The following is a 21,782-nucleotide window of genomic DNA, read 5'->3' as shown; positions in this document are numbered from 1 at the left end:
TGCTATACAGCGGTCGTTCTCTTGGCCGATAGCGTTCTTTTTCGCCCCACATCATATTGTTATTCATTAACACTATATGGCTGCCAATCAGCCACACAGCCCATGTTATTTCCAGGGATGGATGTGGCGGTTCTTGCAATAATGACATTTCTCCTTGTATCTAATTCTTGCAGAAGTGCGCCTGAGGATACTGTGCCACCATTTTGGATGAGCCCCGTTACGCTTTCATGTTCTGTGTCTCTAATTATAAAGGCCTTGCCCAGAGCGGCGGTGACTCCAGTTGTCAATCAGTGTGCGTCAGCGTTAGATGTTTGGTCAGAGGTTCACCGCCGAGGCTGTAAAGGCCAGCGCTGATTGTCTCAGACACCGACAGAGGCGCAGTGTCATGTGTTGAGGAAAAGAGAAGTGAAGACTTTTTCTCCTCAAACAAAATTGACTCTGCTTTATCTGTGTCTGGCTTCATCTGACACCTTTTTTCCATTTTCATTCTGTTTTTGAAAGTCTCACTTCATTAAATGGAGGTCTGTGTTTTTCATTCCAATTACCCTGACAGCTCATTACAACAGTGGAGGAGGCCGAGAGTAATCCCTGGTCACCTAATATCCTTCTTCATCTCACCATGTATCCATCCTTTCATCCCTCTATCACTCTCCTTTACTTTCTATTATCTCTTTGCAAACTTCCTGAAATATACACGCACAGTCACATACACATGCAAAAGTTTATTACATATATGCAAACACTGTCAGGTCTTATCCTGTCCATTTCTACCTTTCTCTTTCCCTCCCTCCATCTCCTATACTCTCTCATGCAATTCAATTCTAATGGGTTTTATTGGTTTGGCGACTCATCTGAGTGCAGCGGCTCAGTTCAATTACATAAGGGAGCCCTCCGGGCTTTCAGCAGACAATCAGCAGCATTCTCCTCCCAGTCACATGCATTTATGTGCAACTTCACGTATACACAAATATAAAAAAATCCAATTTCTCCTAAACAATGGTGGCAGAGATGAAACAACCAACAGAGGGCACATTAATTTAGAATTGTGCAGATTGTTGTGTGTATGTGTGTGTGTGTATGTGTGTGTGTGTGTGTGTGTGTAATATGTGTGTGTCCATGTGACTTATTCAAAACAATTCCTCCACTTCACATCATTAGTAACTTTCTGAAAGTTGCAGAAAGTTAATTTCATTCTACTAACTCGTGCACCACGTACTCGCACGCGAACGAGAAAGGTCTCACAATCTTTCACTAAATCATAAACTCATTAAACTGCATGTACAACACACTCTCTCTCTCACACGCATGCACGCACACACACACACACACACACAGTTACATGTACACACAAGTGTGACCAGTTAAATAAACCTCAGCTTTAATCTATCACATCTTTGCCTCAGCGCGGGCTCCCTGCTGACTTTTCTACCTCCGTTCTCCTTCGCCAGAACTAACCCAGTGACAAAGCCAAAAAAAACACCTGCAACAAATTGGCAGCCACTTTTGCACATTTGTGCTCGGTGCAGACCCTGATGGCTGATAACTCTCACAGAGGGAAGGCTGAAACGAAACGAGTGAGGGAGAGCGATGAGAGTGCGCCGGAGGTTTTTCTGCTCCTGCAATAAAGTGGTTTATTTTCTGCTGACTCATCCTTTACGACACACTCCTCCAGCGCTCTCTCTTTACCCCCTCGCTTCCACTCCCCCAGTGTACCTTGGTATTCCCTCTGGTAAAAGAGTGGGAGCCAACTAAAGTGACAGACAGTGGAACTGAACGTTAACCTGCGTTCGACCTCCATCGTCCTTCTATCTGTCTTTTCATACCTCCCTCCCTCGCTCACTCCACCCTTCTATCCATCCATTCCAAACCCCCCGACTCAGTCCGACTGATTTCTCCCTCTGCCCTTTTCCCAGAAAGCAAGGCCCTCCATGAGTAAAAAGACTGAACTGCAGCTGAACCGAGCATGAACGGCAAACATGGTGGCAAGGTGAGAAAAAGTTGAAAGGGTGTGGGAGGAGTGAAGAGGCGAAGAGGACAAGAGGTGTAAAAGAGGAGAGACCAGCTGGCAGAGTAAAAGAATAGAAGGAAGGGAATGGGGGAAGGACAGTAAAAAGGATAGAAAGGAAAAGATGGATGGAGAACACAGGGAATAAAATGGTTTAAAAAGTGAAGCAAGAGAAGAATGAGGCTTTACCTTTCTATCACTAAATCTTTATGAATAAGTGAAGAACTTTGTTACAAAATGAGATATTCTCTATTTGGGAATTATCATAAGACACCTACTGTAATAATGTGTCTGCTGGAATGAAAGAAAGCACACTGCTGTGTGTTAGAGCGATGAGTCATCTTAATATATTTTACAGCTTGGAATCATGTTTATTTTCAGTATTGACTAATGAACCTATTTAACGTATTTGATCATCACAAACTAGCACTTCAGTAACACTGAATTAATTCATCCATGGTGGTTTATTTACATTGACAGTGATGTAGCACACAGTTTGCAGTTGTGCAACATTTACATGGACAAGCATATCACTGGGAACATTATAGCCTGAATGCAAAGAGTCCATTTGACATTTCTTGAGAATAAATCAACATCATTAGTTGCGACATACGTGAAAATTAAGAGTGACTTTCAGTCGTCTAGAGATTAATATGATGGCTGAATCAACAACTCTGAGCTCTTTGAGATAAGGTGCGAAACAAACTGCCCAGTGGGAGAGTACTTTTTTTTTAATACAGCAAACCACCACTGATATGGGACTACAAGAGGAGGATTTAAAAGCTGATTGCTGGAAATCCATGGTGCAGAGCAGAAGGGCTGCGCCCGGCTTATGCTGGTTATGTGGATTTCTGGTCTTTTATGGATTTTGGTCAAGCTAAATTCTTTACTTTAAACGCAAACCCCCAAAAAAGAGAGGATTAGAAGTAAAAAGTGTGATATATCAAATTAATGGCCAGCACAGAGCGACATAAAGAAGATAAATGGTGAAATGTGGGGAGGAAGAAAAGGCACAGAGAAAAACAAATGAAGGAGACAGCTAAATAATGGCAAGGGAGAAAGCTAAAAAGTGGGAAAGAGAGAACATTTTTCTACAGAGGTGGCAACGCACATCAAAGCTCCAACGTATCGAACCTTCTAGGATAGAGAAGGAGAACGAGAGACAGAGGAGGGGAGAGAGATGGGGGAGTGGGTGGGTATGTCACCTTTCATCGTGCCACTGTTGCCACCCTTGATGCCTGTGGAAAGCTGCCATTATGTGTGCTGTTTGATGCTCGGCGCGCTTGTACATGAGTGCGATTGTTGATGGTGTGTGCGTGCATGAGAGAGAATGGGAGTAGTGTGATGGATAGATGAGGGGGCGCTACCAAAAGCAGTCTAAAAATGTTACATAAGATTTCATGTCTTTATTCCCTCCATCCACCCATTCCCTTCTGATCTGCAAATCAGGCACAACGGTGCAATGACACGGGCTACCAGCAGGGGGGTGTAGATCAAAAGGGCAAACCTGCTGAGTGGCAGTGGTGTACATGCAATTAGGGCAAACCACAAATGTATTGGATGTTGTAGAAGCCTCTAATGACGAGCTAGCGTTGCAATTTAGCTTTGCTGCTGTTTCATTAAAATCTCACTGTTCCTATTTTGTTCTTATTCGACTTCAGCTTCACTCAGTTGTTTCACTTGTAGATTAGACAACATTAACTAAACCGGATCCTCAAACACGCTTCAAACGTGGAGCTGAAGTTTGTCACATTTACCGAACAATATGAAGATACGAGACTCTTGTGTGATGTTGCGAGCTCCGCTGTCACCCTCTTTGAGCCACGGGGTGCAGCCTATCTGGGTCAACCTTGATTAAGAATTTAGCCTCAACGCTGAATCTAGGTGCAACATCTTGTAAAACTTGTAAATCCTGACAACAAAAAGCCTGTTGCCCACATCTTCCTCCTGCTCTGATGCCTTCGCTCAAATCAAATCACATGTGTTGTTTATAGCCAAATTCAGGCAGATTCAGAAGTGTGTGTTAACATGTTTTCTTTTTGCTCTTGTGTGTCAGCTTGTATTGTGAAATAGAGGAGTGGGTCACAGGGGAGATGATAAATTGGTTCTTTACGAGAGGTAGCCTGAATAATGATGTTGGTGACTAGTATTAGAGCACCGTGGCCAACAACTTTCTGTGGGATCAATACCTCTGCTGACTCAATTGCACAGGAGGTTCAGCAGAGGTTTCCTGCTGTTTACCAAATCAGGAAAATAACAAAAGCTGAAAGACAAATGAGACAAGCATCAAGATTTAATGGATTTGTTGCCCAGTGCCAGAATAGCTAGACTCCAAAGACACTGGGAAGATAAAAAAGGATCAATAGAATTCAGAAGATTAAAAAAAGAAATAACAAACATCATCAAAACACAAGGACGAGAAAAGTAACATACAAAAGATCCATTGAGCATAAAATTATTAAGGAAAAAGATCAATCAGAAAAAATTACTTGACTTAGAACCTTCAGCAAATAATTAACCGGTAGTCATGGTTACTCACCATACACCAGTAGGGTGTAATGATCGGCGGCACGTCCGTAGTTGTTCTGAGCCTGGCACAGGTATGTCCCGTTGTGTGATTGGCTGAGACGGGAAATCTGGAAGGTGGGGCCAGAAATCTCTGCCCTCTCAGGTAAAGTGTCATTAATCTTGGACCACTGAATGTTCCTGGGCCTGGTTGACGGAAAACGAGAGAAATACAATGTATAAATCTGGATTGGCTGGAGATTTGTGACATTCAGAAAACACTTGTTATTAATGACACCGGTGGCTGTTAAGTGAACTGGAGTCAGTGTGCAGTTGCCCACACACAGAATTTGATTGACTGGAATCATGTTGATTTATGAGGAAACTGAGGTTAATAGTTTGACTATAAACTGTATTTGAGACTATAGAATATATTTGACTCCCCAGCACTAGATAGGTCTGGTGAAACTAATGTTAAGCGTTATATCTTTTTCCGATGCTAAGTAGCACTATAGGCTCGAGATGTTAAACTAACCCATTCCCCATTGTCGGGCTTCATTATCCAAGTCAATCATTTAAATCACAACTCTCATTTTGCCTCATCGATGGGTTCATGTTTCAGCTTAGTCTCATTATATTGTCAGTAATGTCATGCAGTGGTCTGACAGTGGGTTGAGACAACAATACTAAATTAACATTGGTTATAAACAGTTGATAAGAATGGGATGGGTGATATAGAAACTGTACATAATCACATCAAATCTGTAAAGTAACAGGGTCGTAAGACTCTTGTCTGGTATTGGGAGCTTATCATTTGTTGATGTGACTGGACTCTGTGTCTAAGCTAACTTTATCTTGGATTGCACACTATTGACGCTATAGCGGAGTGCAAGAGAGATTATTTAAAGACAAGAGGGGAAATATAACTCCTGGTAAAAACAAAACTATCCTATTTTTCTTCTTAAATATACACACATTACATGAATTGGTAGTCTTCAAGCCTATATTCAGGAATGTAGTTGTTTTGTTTAAAATTGGAGGGTGAGTGAGCCTCCAGCTTTACAGTGAGGACTGCATGTGGTCCCCTGAGTTACACTAGATGTTGTTAGTGAATGCCTGTGAAATGTAAGCTGTTTGCTTGTTAACACAAAATATCTTCTTTTCTGTGTTTACATCTGTTAAATACAGATGAGGGGAGGTTTCGGATTTACTAAAACTCACAAAGTGACAAAAACTGTGTAACAAAAATTCTACTGTGTCTATCAGGGTCTAATTGATAAAGTTTTTTCAAGTCAAAGGTTTAAAGCATCAACAGGACAGGTGAGAAATGAGGGTAAAGGAGCCCAGGGGGGAAGGATGACTTAAGAAGAAAGAGTAAAAGGGGTTTGCAGAAGGAGCCAATGGCAACAGAGGGCTGCGTCCTGACGAATAATGAGGAGTCAGAGGGCAGTGAAGCTGTGAAGTGGCTGACAGGAAGAAGAAGAGGCAGATGATAGTGAAACAGAGATCAGATTTGTAGACTGGTGGAGAAAACTAAAGCAGGAAGAAAGAAAAAGTGTTACTACAGGTGGAGGAAGGACTGAGGGGAGAGGTGATGGTGTGATGGGAGATGAAAGGTAGGAGCAGACAGACAAAATAAATTGGTCATGAAAGATGGGCTGGCAGAAGAAGTGCACGGATTACAGAGACACCATGGTGAACAAGGCTGTGTGTGTGTCTGTGTGTGTGTGTCTGGCTGGGTGTCATGGCTCATGCCACCCTGGCCAGATTACAATTCTGACTCATCTGGGTTTTAATCCCTCAGGAAGTCTAATTAAACCCATTGCTTGCCTGGTCACACACACAACACACACACACACAAACACAAACACACTCTCCTCTTACTCACACTCAATGTGCACAAACAAGATCTGCCTCTCTCCCTCTCTCTCTATCACACACATACGTGCAAACATGTAATCTCACACACAGTAAATCCATCAAATGCTTACAAGCAAATAAGCACGACGATCAAGCACAATGACAAGATACTGTCTCAGTGTCTTATAATATTAGACAAACAATGATTGTCCCCCTTCACTGAAAGGAAGTGGCACATAATTAGTCTTAATGCTTGACAGGCCGTTAACACGGGCCAGGGAGCCGGCACGGGGGCGACGAGGGACTGTTGTGTGTTTGTGAGTGTGTATGTGCAGTCCAGCATGAGATGAGGGTCAAAGTCCAGAGTGGGCTGCTGTCCTGTCCCTCACCGTCACATTCATGCATTACACAAATAGACACACACACGCACAGCATCTCCAACCAGCCGCTCCAAAGCTGTAGCGCAGCTGTAGCCAATACGCATCTCAGTCAGTCTTCACTGTGGGATTTTACTAAAGTCATCACACACACACCAACACGCATGCACACATGTTGGCTGCTGTACTGGGGAGCTTTAGTGGACTTGGTGCCCACAGACAGATGGACCATCTCGGGGAGGGTTTAAGAGCTTAGGACCCAATACCCTTCTGGAGAGTGCACAAAGGGCCGTGAACACACTAGAAAAACGTCTTTGGCTCTTAAAGTGTCGACTGCTGATTGGCTTTGGTAGCTCGGCCCTCAAACACATACACGATTATAATACGTCCTTATTCACACTCATTTTCTAGTGTCCTTATACACCCTAGGTAGCTTCTCTCTCTCAAGGCTTTTATCGTCTTTGTTCTCGATGTAATAAAATATGGATCAGGTGGTTTTTATCTGTTATCCATCAATCATTGAGGATCCCATCTTACACCCGGCACAAATCAGCTCCCAGCCTGAGCAGCAAATGTACTTGCAACCTCCTGAGCGCCCATGATCTTGAAATGAGGTGTGGTCAGGAAAAATGGCTTTGCTATCTTGAGGCAAGTGAGTATGCTCTGCTTTTACACGATGATCTGCTCGTCTGTGAAATGAAAATGACCATTGCCTCCGTTTGCTTAATTTAATCTTGACGATGTCCTAACGATCACACATACATGGAGACGGATAGATATATATAATTCACGACTTGGGTAAGAAACTACAAGTCTCTATGTGATGTTTCTTCACCTGGACACAGGGACAAACAGCCACAATTCATTATCACAACCTCCTCATCACCATGTCGTCTCTTCGCTGTCCTCTAGTGGATGTATTGCTTAGCAACCATGCCAACGTAAAGGATGCATGGAAGTATGTGAGGGTTACATTGTTCGAAATGGACGCATCTCTTTTTATGCATAAAGGCAGCCTTCATAGTAATGACACTGGGAATGTATTGAAGTTGGGGGGGGGAGTACTTGACCCTCACATCTTGACCATATATTAAATCTAAATAAAACATTTGAAATCTTCCAAATTAGCATTTATTATTATTATTCATACATTTTCTTTGTTTTTATTCCACCAAGATAATCCAGTGAAACGTTACCATATACATGTTAACCTTAAGTCTAACTGCTATGCTCCCTGTTCAAGCTTTTTCTGCAGAAAAGGTGTCCTGGATAAGTAAAGACTGAGGACAGTGAAAATGTTTCCCTCCAAACAGAGAGCCAGAATGAAAGTCGAGCCCTGTAGGCTTGTAGCTACCTACTGATAATTTATGGTCGGGCCTAAATGTCATCCTCATAGTGGCTCCAAACAATTGCCCCAGACTGTTTCAATATGAGCATTTACTGGCCCTTAATATAATTTTGTGAAATTTTGTGCTTGTAAGGGCTGACATTACACTTGGCAACGTCCTGCATGTCCTCATCAATCAAAAGCTCTCAGTGCATCCTTAAGCCAATTTGTCAGCACAGACACTGTGCTGAGACAAACCTTTTATACTTTGTGATCATTTTCTCATGAATTCATTACAGAAAGAGAGAAAAACGTCCAAACACTGCAATGACAAACCAAAAAAAAGGGTCTGGTGCCAGCTGGTAAATGTGCCAGTTTTACCATCCTGTGGAGGTGAAAGGTAAATGTGTCTATGATTCCAATCTTCAAGGAAATAAGTTTTTGAAAAGTGATGAATGCAAGAAGTCATCAAACCTGCTTTAACAATGAACAATGAGCATCATTCTCTCAAACAGTAAAACAGGACATTAAAGGTCATTAACCAACTGTAGTAGTTCTCTCTGGCTTTGTATTATTAATTATTACCAATGTAAATGAACTTGCAATAAGAACTAACATTTTCCATGTTAGTGGATGAGACATGGACCAAACTTTAACAAAAATCTACATAAGTACATAAAAGTTCATATTAAATAATTGCATTCTGTCATTTCGGTAGTTTTTATCAAATGTTTGTTTCAATTACTTATTTGATGCTATAAAAAAATCACAACATGTTTGTATTTTTTTTTTGTAATTTCTAAATGTATTTTTAAATTTCTCAGGTTTTACTCTTGTCTTTTAAGTGTGTGGGTGAATTGTCTGTTCACTCTCCCTCTTGCCTGGAGCTGCCCCTTGAGGGAGGAATGAAGTATTCTGAATTGAATAATTGGCAGCTCAGACTGACTTGAGTATGTATCAAGTGTATCTATCACTTGGAACTCAACACAGCGGCTCAACACCAGGATCACTACAGCTCTGACTCTGGCTCCAAATGCAGCAAAGGTGCAAGATGGCAGCGTTCGTATCCAGGAAAATTTTGCTTCAGGAGGAAGTGGAGAAGCGTTGTCCATCTTTATATACATTCTATGGTACACACACACTCACAGACACACAGACTTACAGTGGGTTCCCATTGACGGAGCAGCTGAGGGTAAGCGAGTCACCCTCTCGCAAAATGCCAGTAGGAGGAACGATTCTCACTGTGGGTGCAACTGCGGAGAGAGAGAGAGAGAGAGTGAGAGCGACAGATAGGACGAGGGAAGATAAATGAGAAGCATCTGTACGAGTGAGAGAGAAAACAGGAAAAGCACAATAGACAACAAAATGGATCAGAATTATTAAAATTGAGTGGCGATCACAGGAATGAAAAATACAAATCAAGATACAGGAAATCAGAGACAAGAGAGGGAACAATAAGAAGGAACAAGTGAAAAGTGAGTGAGTGGCAGGAGGTAGGGTCTTTAACATCTGTTTCCAAGGCAACCAGCCGACAATCCAACGGCTGAGACACCTGTTATCATAAGCAGCCCACCGCTCGAGCAGCTGCCGTACTGCTCTTACTTCAGTAGCAGAGCGATGGGAAGCCAAATCCTTACTGACAGTTGGTCATTACTGCCAGTTCTCCGGCTGGAGCAGCCAGCAACACCCAGACTGACAGGACTATTGAATATTACACATTATTATCCATCAACAACCATTAATGTACACGTGATGAATGAATTGTACCAGAAGTAGTTTATGAAAATATCTTCACAAGCTTGTGGAATGTTTGAGTCTTCAAGATTATTGATGTATAATCAGATAAGAAGTGAAAATTGTCTGCAATACTGATATGAGAGCACAACTGGAGTAATTGGATATTGGCCGACTTGTTGAATGTCGACACAGTAAAGTCGGACAAAAACAATTATATTATGCACTTTTCATAGAAAATGACAATTTATCCTCTGAAATCTGGACTTGTTGACGTGTTTCTGATATTACTTTGTTTTTCTGTATTGAATTAAAGATTTTCAGCCACATTTACAAACAGCATTATTAGATACAAATCCTGCTGGATTATAAACAGCTAACAGTTCTTCTCACATCAAAAAACAAAAGACAGAAATGACAAAACAGCAGTGATAGCAGCAAACCTGTTTTATAGGATTAGGAGCCAACGAAATGACATGAACATTGAACAGATTTAATAATGAGTTTCAGACTTCTCAATTAAAGATTGAAGATTTTAACCATTATCCCACTGAACCATTCACAGATTTGGGAAAATATTGAGAATTCAGATTAAAACAAAAACACGGTTCGAACTGAATATAAATTTATAAATTTATGTGTGTCACTGTATTTTTACTCTTTGCTTTCACCTCCCCCGAATGCACAGAGGTATGTGCACAGACTTCAGAGCAGACTAAAGAGCGCAAATAAGCCAGCAAAGATCAATCAATCCCAGAGCAGAACTGGAATCACTGCACATACTAATGTGACTCAGGTTTTATCAGCTGATGATGGTTTGCTCCTTAAACCACAGGCCAAGACCCTAAACTGGCCACAGGCCTGTTTCTGCCAGCTCGCTGCATGACAAGATTTGTATGTATTAGGTTTTAATGAGAGCAGGTCTCCTGCAGGGCGGCTCTGGATCCACTCTGTTAAAATCCTGGACTGTGTATAAATGAGTTTCATTCAAAAAAAAAAAGATATCCACCATTTGAAAAATGAGGCTGCTGCAAATTGATGGTTGACATTAAAGTGAGACACTATAATGAACAGTATAGCGACTCAAGTGACTCACCAGATGGAATAATCAGTGTTTTTTAAATGTTTGAGATGAACAATTTGTTATTCAAGTTCTTTCTAAGATGGGTTGACAGCTCTTGGATATAAAATGTACACACACATACACCTGAAAGACAGACTTACAATACACATCCAGGCGGTAGTGGCGGATCCTCTTCTGTCCACTCAGCGCCGGGTGGAAAGCCTCGCAGCTCAGAGCCGCCCCGTTGTCTTTCCTTTCTACGGGGATCCGGATGGTGCTGGACACACTGAACGTCTTCCCGTTGTCCTGCTGGGACACCACACCTGGAGAGAGACAGGGAGAACAGAGGGGATGAGATGATGGAGAGGAGAGTAGACAGGTTGGGTGGCAGAGAAACAAGTTAGCAGCCAAAACATGCCTGCTCTTCTTTTTTTCCCTGCTGAGACATCACACCCATGGAGAGAGAGGTGGAGACAGACTTTGAGAGGAGAACATGAAGAAGTGAGCAGAGAGAGGAAGATGAAGTTAGTGAGTGATGAATGAGATTCTTAGAGGAGCAGCAGGTACCCCACCTGGGGGGGGGCGGGGGATGAGTGGTGAGAGAGAGAGAGAAGTGGAAGCAATTTGCATCTACATTTCATGGCAATTATAAACAGCAGAACAGTTTGTTGTGGATGGTAAATCAACTGAATGTGTGTGTGTGTGAGAATTAAAGGAAGACTGCAACAAAGGGTTGGAGGAGAGAGAGAGAAGGATAAAAGAGAGAATATGCATAAACGAATTGAGATTTTAACTGAGCCAGACAGAGAGAGAGAGAGAGAGAGAGAAAGAGAGAGAGGGGCGTCAAAGGGTGAGAGACGAAAGTAAAGGACTCAGACAAAAAGAGAGGGCAGCAAAATGGACATGATGGCGAGACGAGGCGAGACATGAAAGAGGATGATCAGGGTGCCGTGGCAGATGCGGAGAGGAATAAAGATGGCAGAAGAGAGGAGGAGGAGAGACAGAAGGAGGGCGGAGGAACAACAAGGGACAAACTAACGGGGTTCGACGCGGTCACGTACTGTGGAGTTTGTGCCCGTTGAGGCAGAATACAACAATATTACTTATATCGCACTGAGTTTTCAATTATTGCCAGCGATCAAATGAAAGTAAGCCCCAATCGAAGATCGAGAGAGAGGACAGCATGGGTGCAGATGAACAGGAGCGAGGGAGCAGTGGAAAAGATAGTGTCTTAATTAAAGAATGCTCCCACATATCTGCTGGGATCTGCCGCTTACCTTTAGTGTCACAGTTCATTTAACTCAGGGCAGAGAGGAGAGGATAGGGGAGGAGGTGAGGAGAGAAGAGAGGAGGAAGGATTAGAGGAAAGGAGAGGAGAGAAGACCAAGAAACAGGAGAGGAGACGAGTGAAGAGGAGAGGAGACTAACAAAGAGGAATGGAGAGGAGACAAGTGATTAGAAGAGGAGAAGACAAGCGAAGAGGAGAGGAGACCAACAAAGATGAGAGGAAACGAGTGAAGAGGAGACAAGTGGAGTGGAGAGCTTCGGAGAGACAAGACAAGAGGGAAGGAAACGGAGAGGAAACAAGACAAGTGTAAGGAAACAGGGAGAAAGACCGAAGTTCAACCTCTATCTGCTTTTTGACTCTTAAATCAACCAATAACCTTGCGGAGGAATATCGCATCTCTGTCCCCAGTGAAATTCAAAGAAAAAAGGAGGGAAGAATGAAAGGAAAAGGCAGATTAAAGAGAAAAACAGAGAGAGGGGAGACAGAATGGCGGTGACAGGTGTGTTCTGATCTAGAAAAGGGGCAAAGAGACTGGATGAAAGAGACGTTGAGTGTCAGACGAAAATAGAAACTAAGACAGACGCTGGTTGACATGTTGTTGGAGAGGGAAAAACGTTGCACAATGTCCCCGAAAGAATATCACTTTATTCCCTCTGGTCTGTGTGAGTTATAGGTGAAAGCATCAAGCATGAAGGAATGCGTAACAATATTTATTAAAAAGCAGAGATAAATTAAATTAAAATAATAGCCATGAGCCTTCGCGAGAGACGCTTTGCATAACTTAGCAAGTTTTCTTTTGTTTGTACTCAGTCAACCGAGCACAAGTTTTGGAGGAAATTCAACCAAACACACAAACGCTGATTTAGTGGCTGAGGTTAAATAGACTGAAGGCAGCGGAAAGATAAGTCACACAAGTCAAATTCACCTTGAACTGCGAAAAGCCGAGGGAGACAGCATTGTAAGGAAGGACGGCTCAGGGTAACAGACTGATGGATGGTTCATAGATGTATCAGAAGAGATAGTGGATGGCGAATAAAAAAAAGTGTGTTTTTATGCGAAGAGAGGCAGAGTGAGAAAAGCAGAAGATCTGAAGGGTGTGTGTTTGTGCTTTCATTTTATTTTCATTTCAATGGTGCATTCGGCGGATTATGTGCAAGACCAAGCTTATTTTATTTTATTTCCAAGAGAGCATAAGGATATATATCTTCTATCTAATAATTCCAGGAATCTCTGTCTGTCTTTCTGTGGCTCTCATATCTCGTGAACCTTTCATTTTATTGGCTTCACACCAGGCATGTGTATCGTTACGGGCCAAAAGAAGTGTGGTGCTGAATTTGATGCCATTCGGACACAGGATATGTTCAATATTATTAAAGTTTGAATAAACAGGCGAGCAGCGCTCATCAACGAAAGTGACGCTGTGCATCATGACAAAAGCGTGGTCACGACGACCGATTCTCCAGTTCAGGGTTTTGTAGATGCTTCAAGTACGACATTCACCGAACTTTGAATAAACAGACAAACAGCTCTTTGTGCAGCGGTGATGCAGCTTCGGGTTTCTGTGGAGTTTAATTTACTGCAGGTCACTTTTACAGTTTCAGAAGGAAAACTGCAAGCAGCATCACCACAGGCCAAACAAACAGCCCATTCCAAACAGCCAGGTTTAGAACAGACGCTGGTAAACATGAAGGAGGAAATGTGTTGTTATTGTAGGGAAGAGAGTTTGACTAAAGGATTTGTACTTGCTTGTGAAGGAGAGAAGGAAGGAGGATGGGAGGGAGGTAAGGAAGGAAGGAAGGTACCCCAGGGCTTCCAAAACCTTCCTCCTCTGCCTCCATTTAACCATCCATCAGAACCTGCTCCCATTAAGTGATCCATCTGCCATTCACTTCATCAACCCATCAATCACCCATCCATCCATCATTCTTATATTCAGCACCTCACCTCCCCTCTATCCCTTCATTAATTTGGTTTCATTTATCGTAATCATCCAACCATCCATCAATCCATCTGTCAGCCAAATCCTGATATACCTGGTATCTCCCGGCCGTTACGGATCCAGCGCAGGGTGGCGGCCGGCTTGCTGCGCGGTGTTACGCAGGTGAGCTCCACCTCTCCGCCCTCCACGGCCTCCTGCTTCACGTCCACCGTGGGCGTCTCCGGCGGCACAGACACGGATAGCGTGGCCACCTGGTGGTGCGTGGCGTCCGTGTAGAGCTGGCAGAAGTAGCCGCCCTCGTCCAGCACGCTGACGTTGGTCAACGTGATGCGCACCAGCCGCGGCGTGAAGAGCACCATCTGGAAACGGTCATCCTTCAGTGCTGGGGAAGATGATGGGGAGGCACGGTCGGGGTTGTCAAGGGAGACAGGGGTAGAGGGAGGATGGAGGGAAGTAGAAGGAAGAACAAGGAGAAGGAAGGTGAGCTGATTAGTGACTGGTGGAAAAATATCATTATCATACGTGAGGGACTGAATTTAAAAAGCTGCTAAACACTGTTTTCATGTCAAAACAAGAATAGTTACAAACAAAGGGAAAAACAAGAAACATATTTTCTCTCCAGGTCAGATTGATTCTTTTTTTTTTTTTTTTTTATTCTTTACAGACAGACAGAGCACTGAGAGTTGTTTTTGTTTTTACTTTGGTTGCTTTAAATGCCCCCCCCCACCCATCCCCTTAACACACACACACACACATCTCAGACTGCCAAAGTGATATGTATAAAGAGCTTGTTTCAAGACGTTTAACTGGCAGGCCTTTGCTGGCTTTTATTTGGAATTTGTTTGTAGATGAGAGGCACCTCAGGGAACTGGTTTGTACTTCACTTGCACATTTTACACAAATCCACTTCCTGTCTTTATTTAACTTTTGTAACTTGTTATGGTTTCTGATATCATGTCTCTTTCTGAGGGGTTTGGTATTTCCCAATCAATCTGGTCGTAGATATTATGTTTTGTTGGATTTGCTACCACAATAACCAACTGCAGAAACCCCAGAGGAGACAGAAAGGCTCTAATTGGCCTGGTTCTCTTTCAAACCAGGGCAGCAGCAATCAATGACCATAATAATAAATATTTTATCGGAACCTGGATAAAGCAAACCAGCACCACTTGAGGGGAAATAGCATTTTAGACCTGCAGATATAGGTACACTGATGTTGCCACTTGCAGGCCAAGAAAGTGACAGTTCCTGCAATTGCCTGAACTTTTATTGCTGATAAGGGTCCAAGTTATATACTACAGAAGTCCAGGATTGCAGGTCTGTGCAAGTGCTCGGGTTGCGGCTCTGCATAGTGAACTGCATTGGTTGGAAAAGGTTGCAGGCATTTCAAATCAATACCAAAAGCATAAATCCTTTTAAAAAAAACCTGAATATTTACCAGTAACTGAGAAGTACACTAAACAGCATGAGAAACAACCGCTGCTTTAATTAAATGCTTTGACATTTTCAGCTTTGGAATCACTTATTTCTTTGCCTCGAGATAGTTTTGCTCTGCGTTAGCGGCACTGCTAAGTTCTACCACGGTCTGGACTGAGAGCAGCATTTTCACCACCTTGTAATTTGTGATGTCACTCCCAGACTCTGCAGAGGAGGAAGAAAAAAAATTGCAAAACATGGGAGAAATAGTGGCTGTGACAGCACCCGGGACGATTTTCTGCTCTGGAATTGATAGCACTGCTAAATCTAAAGCTCGGTTTGATACGAAAAGTTCAGAGAGAGTTTGCAAAGTCAGTCTTGATGGAGCCGCTCCGGGCTGTGCATTGATACAACATAACAGATGTCGTAGCTCTTTCATTTCCAGCTTTGAGGGAGAATGTTGCTCATTTTCCCAAGCACTGATTGGACCATCCTAAACTATAATTTACTAATTTATTCTCTTTCTAACCGCCTGCTTTATTCCTCTGTAAGCCCTTTTCTAATTAGTGTCTGGCATTTTATTGTTCATCTTATTATGTTTTAATCATTATTGTTTTACTTTCCGTGAAGCACTCGCTAACTAAAAGATGCCATGCAAATAAAGCTCATTGCACATCCAGAAATTATTTGAGGAAAGCTGTTAAAGTGAGTGGTGCTGCCCTGTGAGTCAAAGAGAGACAGGGTAAATACTACAATCATACACAGGGTAAACACTGGGGGGAAAGAAAAGATTGAAAACAAGAAGAAAAAACACATCAGCTTTCATTCTGCAGCTCATCCTTATACGAACGAGACAGAAAGGAAAAGAAGGGACGTTGACAGGGAGGATTGGACGAGGAGAACATGCAACAATTTTCCTTTTGTTGCCGAAGAAAGAGTGGACTCAATAGTGAGAAAAATGCTGATAATAACAAATAACGCTAATAACAGCCTGTGGGTGACAGTGGCTCGATGCCCATAGATTCCCATAAATACCTTGAGACTCACTTTGTATTGACTTGACTGTGAAACCTCTCCCCCGCTCTCCCATCTTTATTTTACTCCGTCCCTCTCCTCACTCCTTTGTGTTGGCTTTGGCTCACAGAGGGAACAGTAGACACTTCCCTGATGTAACACCCGGTCATCTCGCAGGATAATTCATCACAACACAGACACTACAGTACAGATATTGGCTTTGTGTGAGTGTGTGTGTGCATGTGAGTGTGTGTGTGCAGGAGAAATAGACTAATATAGCTACATAATGCGGCAGGCGGGGGAAAAAATGATATAGATAGAGATAGAAATCCACAGGGGACTGAGCGAGTGGCCCAGAGCGATGGCGTTAGTCCACTCCTCCTGCAAGTACGCCGCACTAATCTCCCCCTACCCCACCCACAGAATTACCCCCTCCACCGGACGGCAGCAAAAGCATTGTTATAGAGCTATTCCCCACAGATAGGTAAATCTTTTTCCCCCTCTCTGCACTAAATGGCATCGAAATGTCAGACTTCTGTTCATGTCCAAGTTCACCTTTATTGCCCTGTCTCATTTGCATGCCGAGGATTGCTGGCAATGGGGGGGGGAGAGAGAGAGAGAGAGAGAGAGAGATATGGACCACTGAGGAGAAATGGTCCATTTGGTTAGTTCCACAGCTCTATTATAGCTATCAGTCCCAGCAATCTCATAAAACACACCCCTGACTGGTTGCTCGCTTGCAAAACAGGCAGTCTAATTCGCAGCACTTACAGCCGCGACCCTATTTGGGCAGTTAGCGCGGAATGGCTCGGCACAGAAAGGCCTTAGTTTGTGAGCCTAATGTCTGGGCGGCAGATGGGCAATAGGCAGAAATGGAAAGGCCCTACAGCGAGAGATGGAGCAAACGTGGAGGTAGAGAGTAATTTATGCTCCCGCAAAATGTCCCCAACAAGGCTTTTTGGTGTTTACGGGAGTGAGATTAGTTATGGAAAAACATCTATACTTTATTCCATGTCTAACCCTTTGGATTATTTCCCTCGGCTCTGGTCTCTCTCTCCAACACCTGGTGCTCCCTTTCTTCGTTCCCTCTGATGCTGTGTCTTTCTCGACCCTCCGCAATTTCGTTTCATTCTCCCCCCAATCTTTTCTTCATTTCTCTCTTTCATTCTCGTACCCATTCCCTCCTCCTCGCCTTGATTAGGCTTCATCGCGCTTTCCGAAATTGTTCAAGTCCCCCGTCTCGTGGGCAAGCGGACGCGGCGGCGTTGTTTAGATACTTGATGGATCTTAGCGGCGCTGCTGATGTGATAGAACCGGGGAGGAAAGTTGAAAGTACGGTATCCCAAAGCAGAAACCTGAAGCACCCAATTAGGGCCACTCCGTGAACGAGGCGACTAACAAGTGAAGTAAACATGTGTGGAACAAAAGCATTTGAATGTTGCATCAGTGAACAGTGAGAGCAGCTCTTCTGTCTTCAGGAGTTTTGTCTAATCTTGGCATGTTGCTCCTCAGTGACTGCAACCTTGACAGTGACTGCTCCCAAGGAGAGCGGAAGAGTCGTGATTGTTGAATTAGAGATTAAATGTGAAATTGTGTTGAAGTGCAAATATATCACTGAATAACAAGAACACAAATATAAAATAAAATATAATTTTATTAATGTGTTTGCATTTATTTTCTGTGTTTAAAAGTGCAGTTTCAAGTCAGTTCAAGCAGTTTGAGCAAAGATAACCTTCATTCAGCCCAAGAATGCCTGATAAATTCCTTTAAAAAAATCCTCATGAAGTAGAGTTTTAACTGCAAGGTCAGAAAACCTCCGGCTGTGACAGTCATTCATTTTCAGTCTTTTCCTTAAGCACAGTAGTGTAGCTGCGGAAAATTATACACTTGCATTTGATGTAATTTCACTTTACATATTTGAAATGTGTGAAACAGGCACTTGAACGGTGCAGCTGAGGCATTCGTCATCTTCCACAAGCTCACAGCCGTGACACAAATAAGAAGTATAACTTTGGCTGTGCACTTCAACTGAATGAATGACGCTTCTAAACTATCACCTGAGCGACAGCAGCTGAGTTTACATCAATGTAATGTGAGTATCCCATATGGTACCTTGACGATCATCAACGTTCAGCGAGAGCAGCGTGAGTGCAGTGAGCTCAAACTGGGAAAATTAACACCTGTCGCACAATTACAAAAACAGTAGAACAATGGTTTTCCAAATCATAACCAGTCACAAACTATAGGCGCTGAACGGTTCAGTCAAGGGGGAGGATCACATTTGGGATGTAGATGTTAAAAGGCACAATGGAGGAGTTTGCACGGTGCCAAGCCTCTTGAATGAATGCTGAGCGTGTGCTCTTTCAAGGGGATTTGGGTTTTCCGACTGGCTGGTCTGCCGATACCTGTTAGAGAAGATTTCTATGTTGGATGGCAGCGGACTGTGTTGGGTTATGATTTTGGAATAAAAACCGCTGTGCAGTGGAGCACAATTACCATACAAGGCGTGCCAAAACATCCTGCACCTGTTTGTGCTTTTTACCCAATGAACACAAATCTACATACAGTTGATTTGTTAGTCGATTGGATTTAGTTTGATTGCAAAATTTGTGCCTATTCGGATGGTCAGTGACTTTTTTTGGCGGAGTGGCTGTGTCTCAGGAGGTAGAGTGGGTCGTCAGCTGAACAGAAGGTTGGTTGTTCGAACAACAGCAACACATTCTCTGCAGGATTCAGGTAAGGGGTGGTGCAGCAGGCAGATTCATTGTGCTGCAGAGATCACGTGATTTCAGATCAACAACGGCTCTTATGACCACAAACTCTGTTGTGTCTCCCGTATGGTGCCGCTGACATTCTAGTTTTGTTTTTGTTTATGTTTTGTTAGAAGTGTCATCAACACACCGATTTGCTCGCTGTGAATCCAGCGGGGGATCTCCTGCTGTGCGCTCACATTGGCTCTTAAACACTTTCTGCAGACTTTATACTATGGGGCCAGGCGGAGAAAGTCCTCAGAAATGACTTACCTTAAGCATCCCTGGATGAGTGAAGTCCATTTTGTGCAGCTCCAAACAAAAATCTGGATCTAGTGGATGGAAATGGGGCTTGATGGGGGGTGTAGGCTTTTTTCAGCTGCTGGATGGTAACAAACAGAGCTAAAAACCTGCAAATTCCACACAGCGGAAAACCTTAATGTGGCTTAAGGGCTTGAATTAATTCAAGGGGACTGTTGGGCCTTGGCAGAGGTATGCACTCCACTTCAAGTTATGCATACATTCAGATTCACTCTCTTGCCCTAAAGTCTAAACTGTAACAAACCACTGTTTTAGTGTTTAAGCAGGAGCTAACGTCTTAAATAGTTTATCACAGATTACGCAGAGAGCAAATAACTATTGCAACACCACGAAACATAAGACAAAATTTTGCCTCAATTAAGCCGCCCCACATACATTTCAAAGGCATGTTAAATATCCTTGATCATTGTTCTGTTGCTGAGAGGTTTTTCTGTAGCACTAACAGATAAAAAAAATCTGGATAAGTTGGCAACTTTTGCTCTTAATTAGTTAAGAGACAACATGGAGTGTTTGTCCACCTCCAGGCCCTCAATGAAATCTGCCTTCATTATAATATTGGTTATAATGATAATTATCCATAATGCCGACTCTAAAGAAAAGAATGTGATTGCCAAGGCCGCGCTCTAATGAGAAGCTGCAAAAAGCTGTGATCTCATCACCGGGGTTAACAGTGGATTATGCAGAGAGCTTCAAACTAGGCTTTTAAAAGAGTTAAAGCAGTCACACTGTTAGGGCAAAGAGTAAAACCATCCCCTAAATTAACTCTGCCGTTATCTGACTTTTTAATGTGGAATCGCTTCAAAGGCAAAGCGAGGACATTTGCACTAAGAAGAATATAAAGCGTGAGCGCTGGCTGGTTTCTGGATGGCATCAAATGTCAACGGAGGGCCAGTGCTTAGACTCAAATAGATTAAGTTTGTCTGCAGAGACAAATGTGCTCTCAGATACCCACCTCGCGTGCCGTTGAAGAAGAGAGTCTGTCGGCGGGGATTCTGAATGACCACGATTGATCCATCGTAGTTTTGCAGACGGCAGGAGATCTGGGCCGTACCTCCCTCCAAGACTGTAACATTCTCCGCCTGCACCGCCTGACAATGAGCTGCAGGAGAGAGAGAGAGGGAGATGGATGTTAATAAAGTGATATGGATGGTGGGCGACAGAGAGAAGCAACAAACAGGAGGAAGAGATGCTGAGAAATAGAAATCTCCGATATCCACCTGACATGAGACAGAACCTTTCAAAATAAAGTACTGAAAGCATCATTCATTTACTCCCTATTCAGCATACAACCACAACAAGAGGGGCGGGGGGGTACACTGAGCAATAAGGAGGTTGAGAGTGAAAGACTCAAGTTAAAGAGGGTCCTCATGAGCAATGTGTTCTAGTGATTACACAAAGAATATTTAAAATTATTGGCATTCATCTTCTCACACTCACACACACACACACACACACACACACACACAAAAACACAAAAACAGCCCGATATTGCCTCTGGCTAGTCTGAATGCATCAACACACACATTTCAATACATGAAGCCTTATTAAATCTCTAAGTGGCGGCTGGTCTTGAATTTAGACACACACCAGCACACATGCATAAATAAACACACATAGACACATATTCACACACTCACACAAGCGCAAAAAAATACAACACAACTTGGACTGCGGCCCTGCCACCACTTGGTGTTTATTTATAGTTAAAAGAGCAGTTTTATCACATAAATCTGTGATTGACTCAGAGTGAAAACTCTGTCCAAAGTGCAGAGCAGTGAGATCACGGCGGCGGCTTCAGACTCATTTCATCCAGGTGCAAGCGAAACAAACTGATTTCACTCCCAATGTAATGCCTCTTATTACATTTGTGTAATGTTGCAAACTTCAGCTCCCGCGAATGAATAAACTCATCCACACGATCACCTTCCATGTGCTCCAACAAGCACTAGCTCACAGATGAGGATGCAGATGCATGCAGAAATATGCCTGAGTGACAGGCGCGGAAACTTTGGCACATAATCTTTCCAACAAACTTGTCTGGCCCTCAGACCCAATATTTTTAGACAAGGGGGCTGGGACGCAGCAGGGAGCATCTTTGATGTTTCTCATCCAGCCCAAGCCCAAGAGTGAGTAATGAGGAGGTTGATTAAGCTCTGATTGGAGCGGCCCTATAGTGTTTGTGG

General features: G+C 43.1%; 1 protein-coding gene across 6 annotated transcripts in view; it reads right to left on the bottom strand.

Moving 5' to 3' along the window:
• cadm4 (cell adhesion molecule 4) overlaps window positions 1-21,782 on the bottom strand; it is a 140,117-nt gene that overhangs the window by 8,103 nt on the left and 110,232 nt on the right. For all 6 annotated transcript variants that reach the window (XM_020093464.2, XM_069536685.1, XM_020093466.2 and 3 more), the window contains exons 2-6: window positions 20,552-20,698; window positions 14,193-14,480; window positions 11,033-11,194; window positions 9,237-9,327; window positions 4,545-4,717 (exon numbers count right to left, since the gene is read on the bottom strand). In XM_020093464.2, the coding sequence (XP_019949023.1) occupies window positions 4,545-4,717; window positions 9,237-9,327; window positions 11,033-11,194; window positions 14,193-14,480; window positions 20,552-20,698 (861 nt within the window). The remainder of the gene's footprint in view (window positions 1-4,544; window positions 4,718-9,236; window positions 9,328-11,032; window positions 11,195-14,192; window positions 14,481-20,551; window positions 20,699-21,782) is intronic.

Source organism: Paralichthys olivaceus, chromosome 13 (genome assembly GCF_024713975.1).
Source record: "Paralichthys olivaceus isolate ysfri-2021 chromosome 13, ASM2471397v2, whole genome shotgun sequence".
Taxonomy (NCBI): Eukaryota; Metazoa; Chordata; class Actinopteri; order Pleuronectiformes; family Paralichthyidae; genus Paralichthys; species Paralichthys olivaceus.
This window is presented reverse-complemented; position numbering and strand designations above follow the sequence as displayed.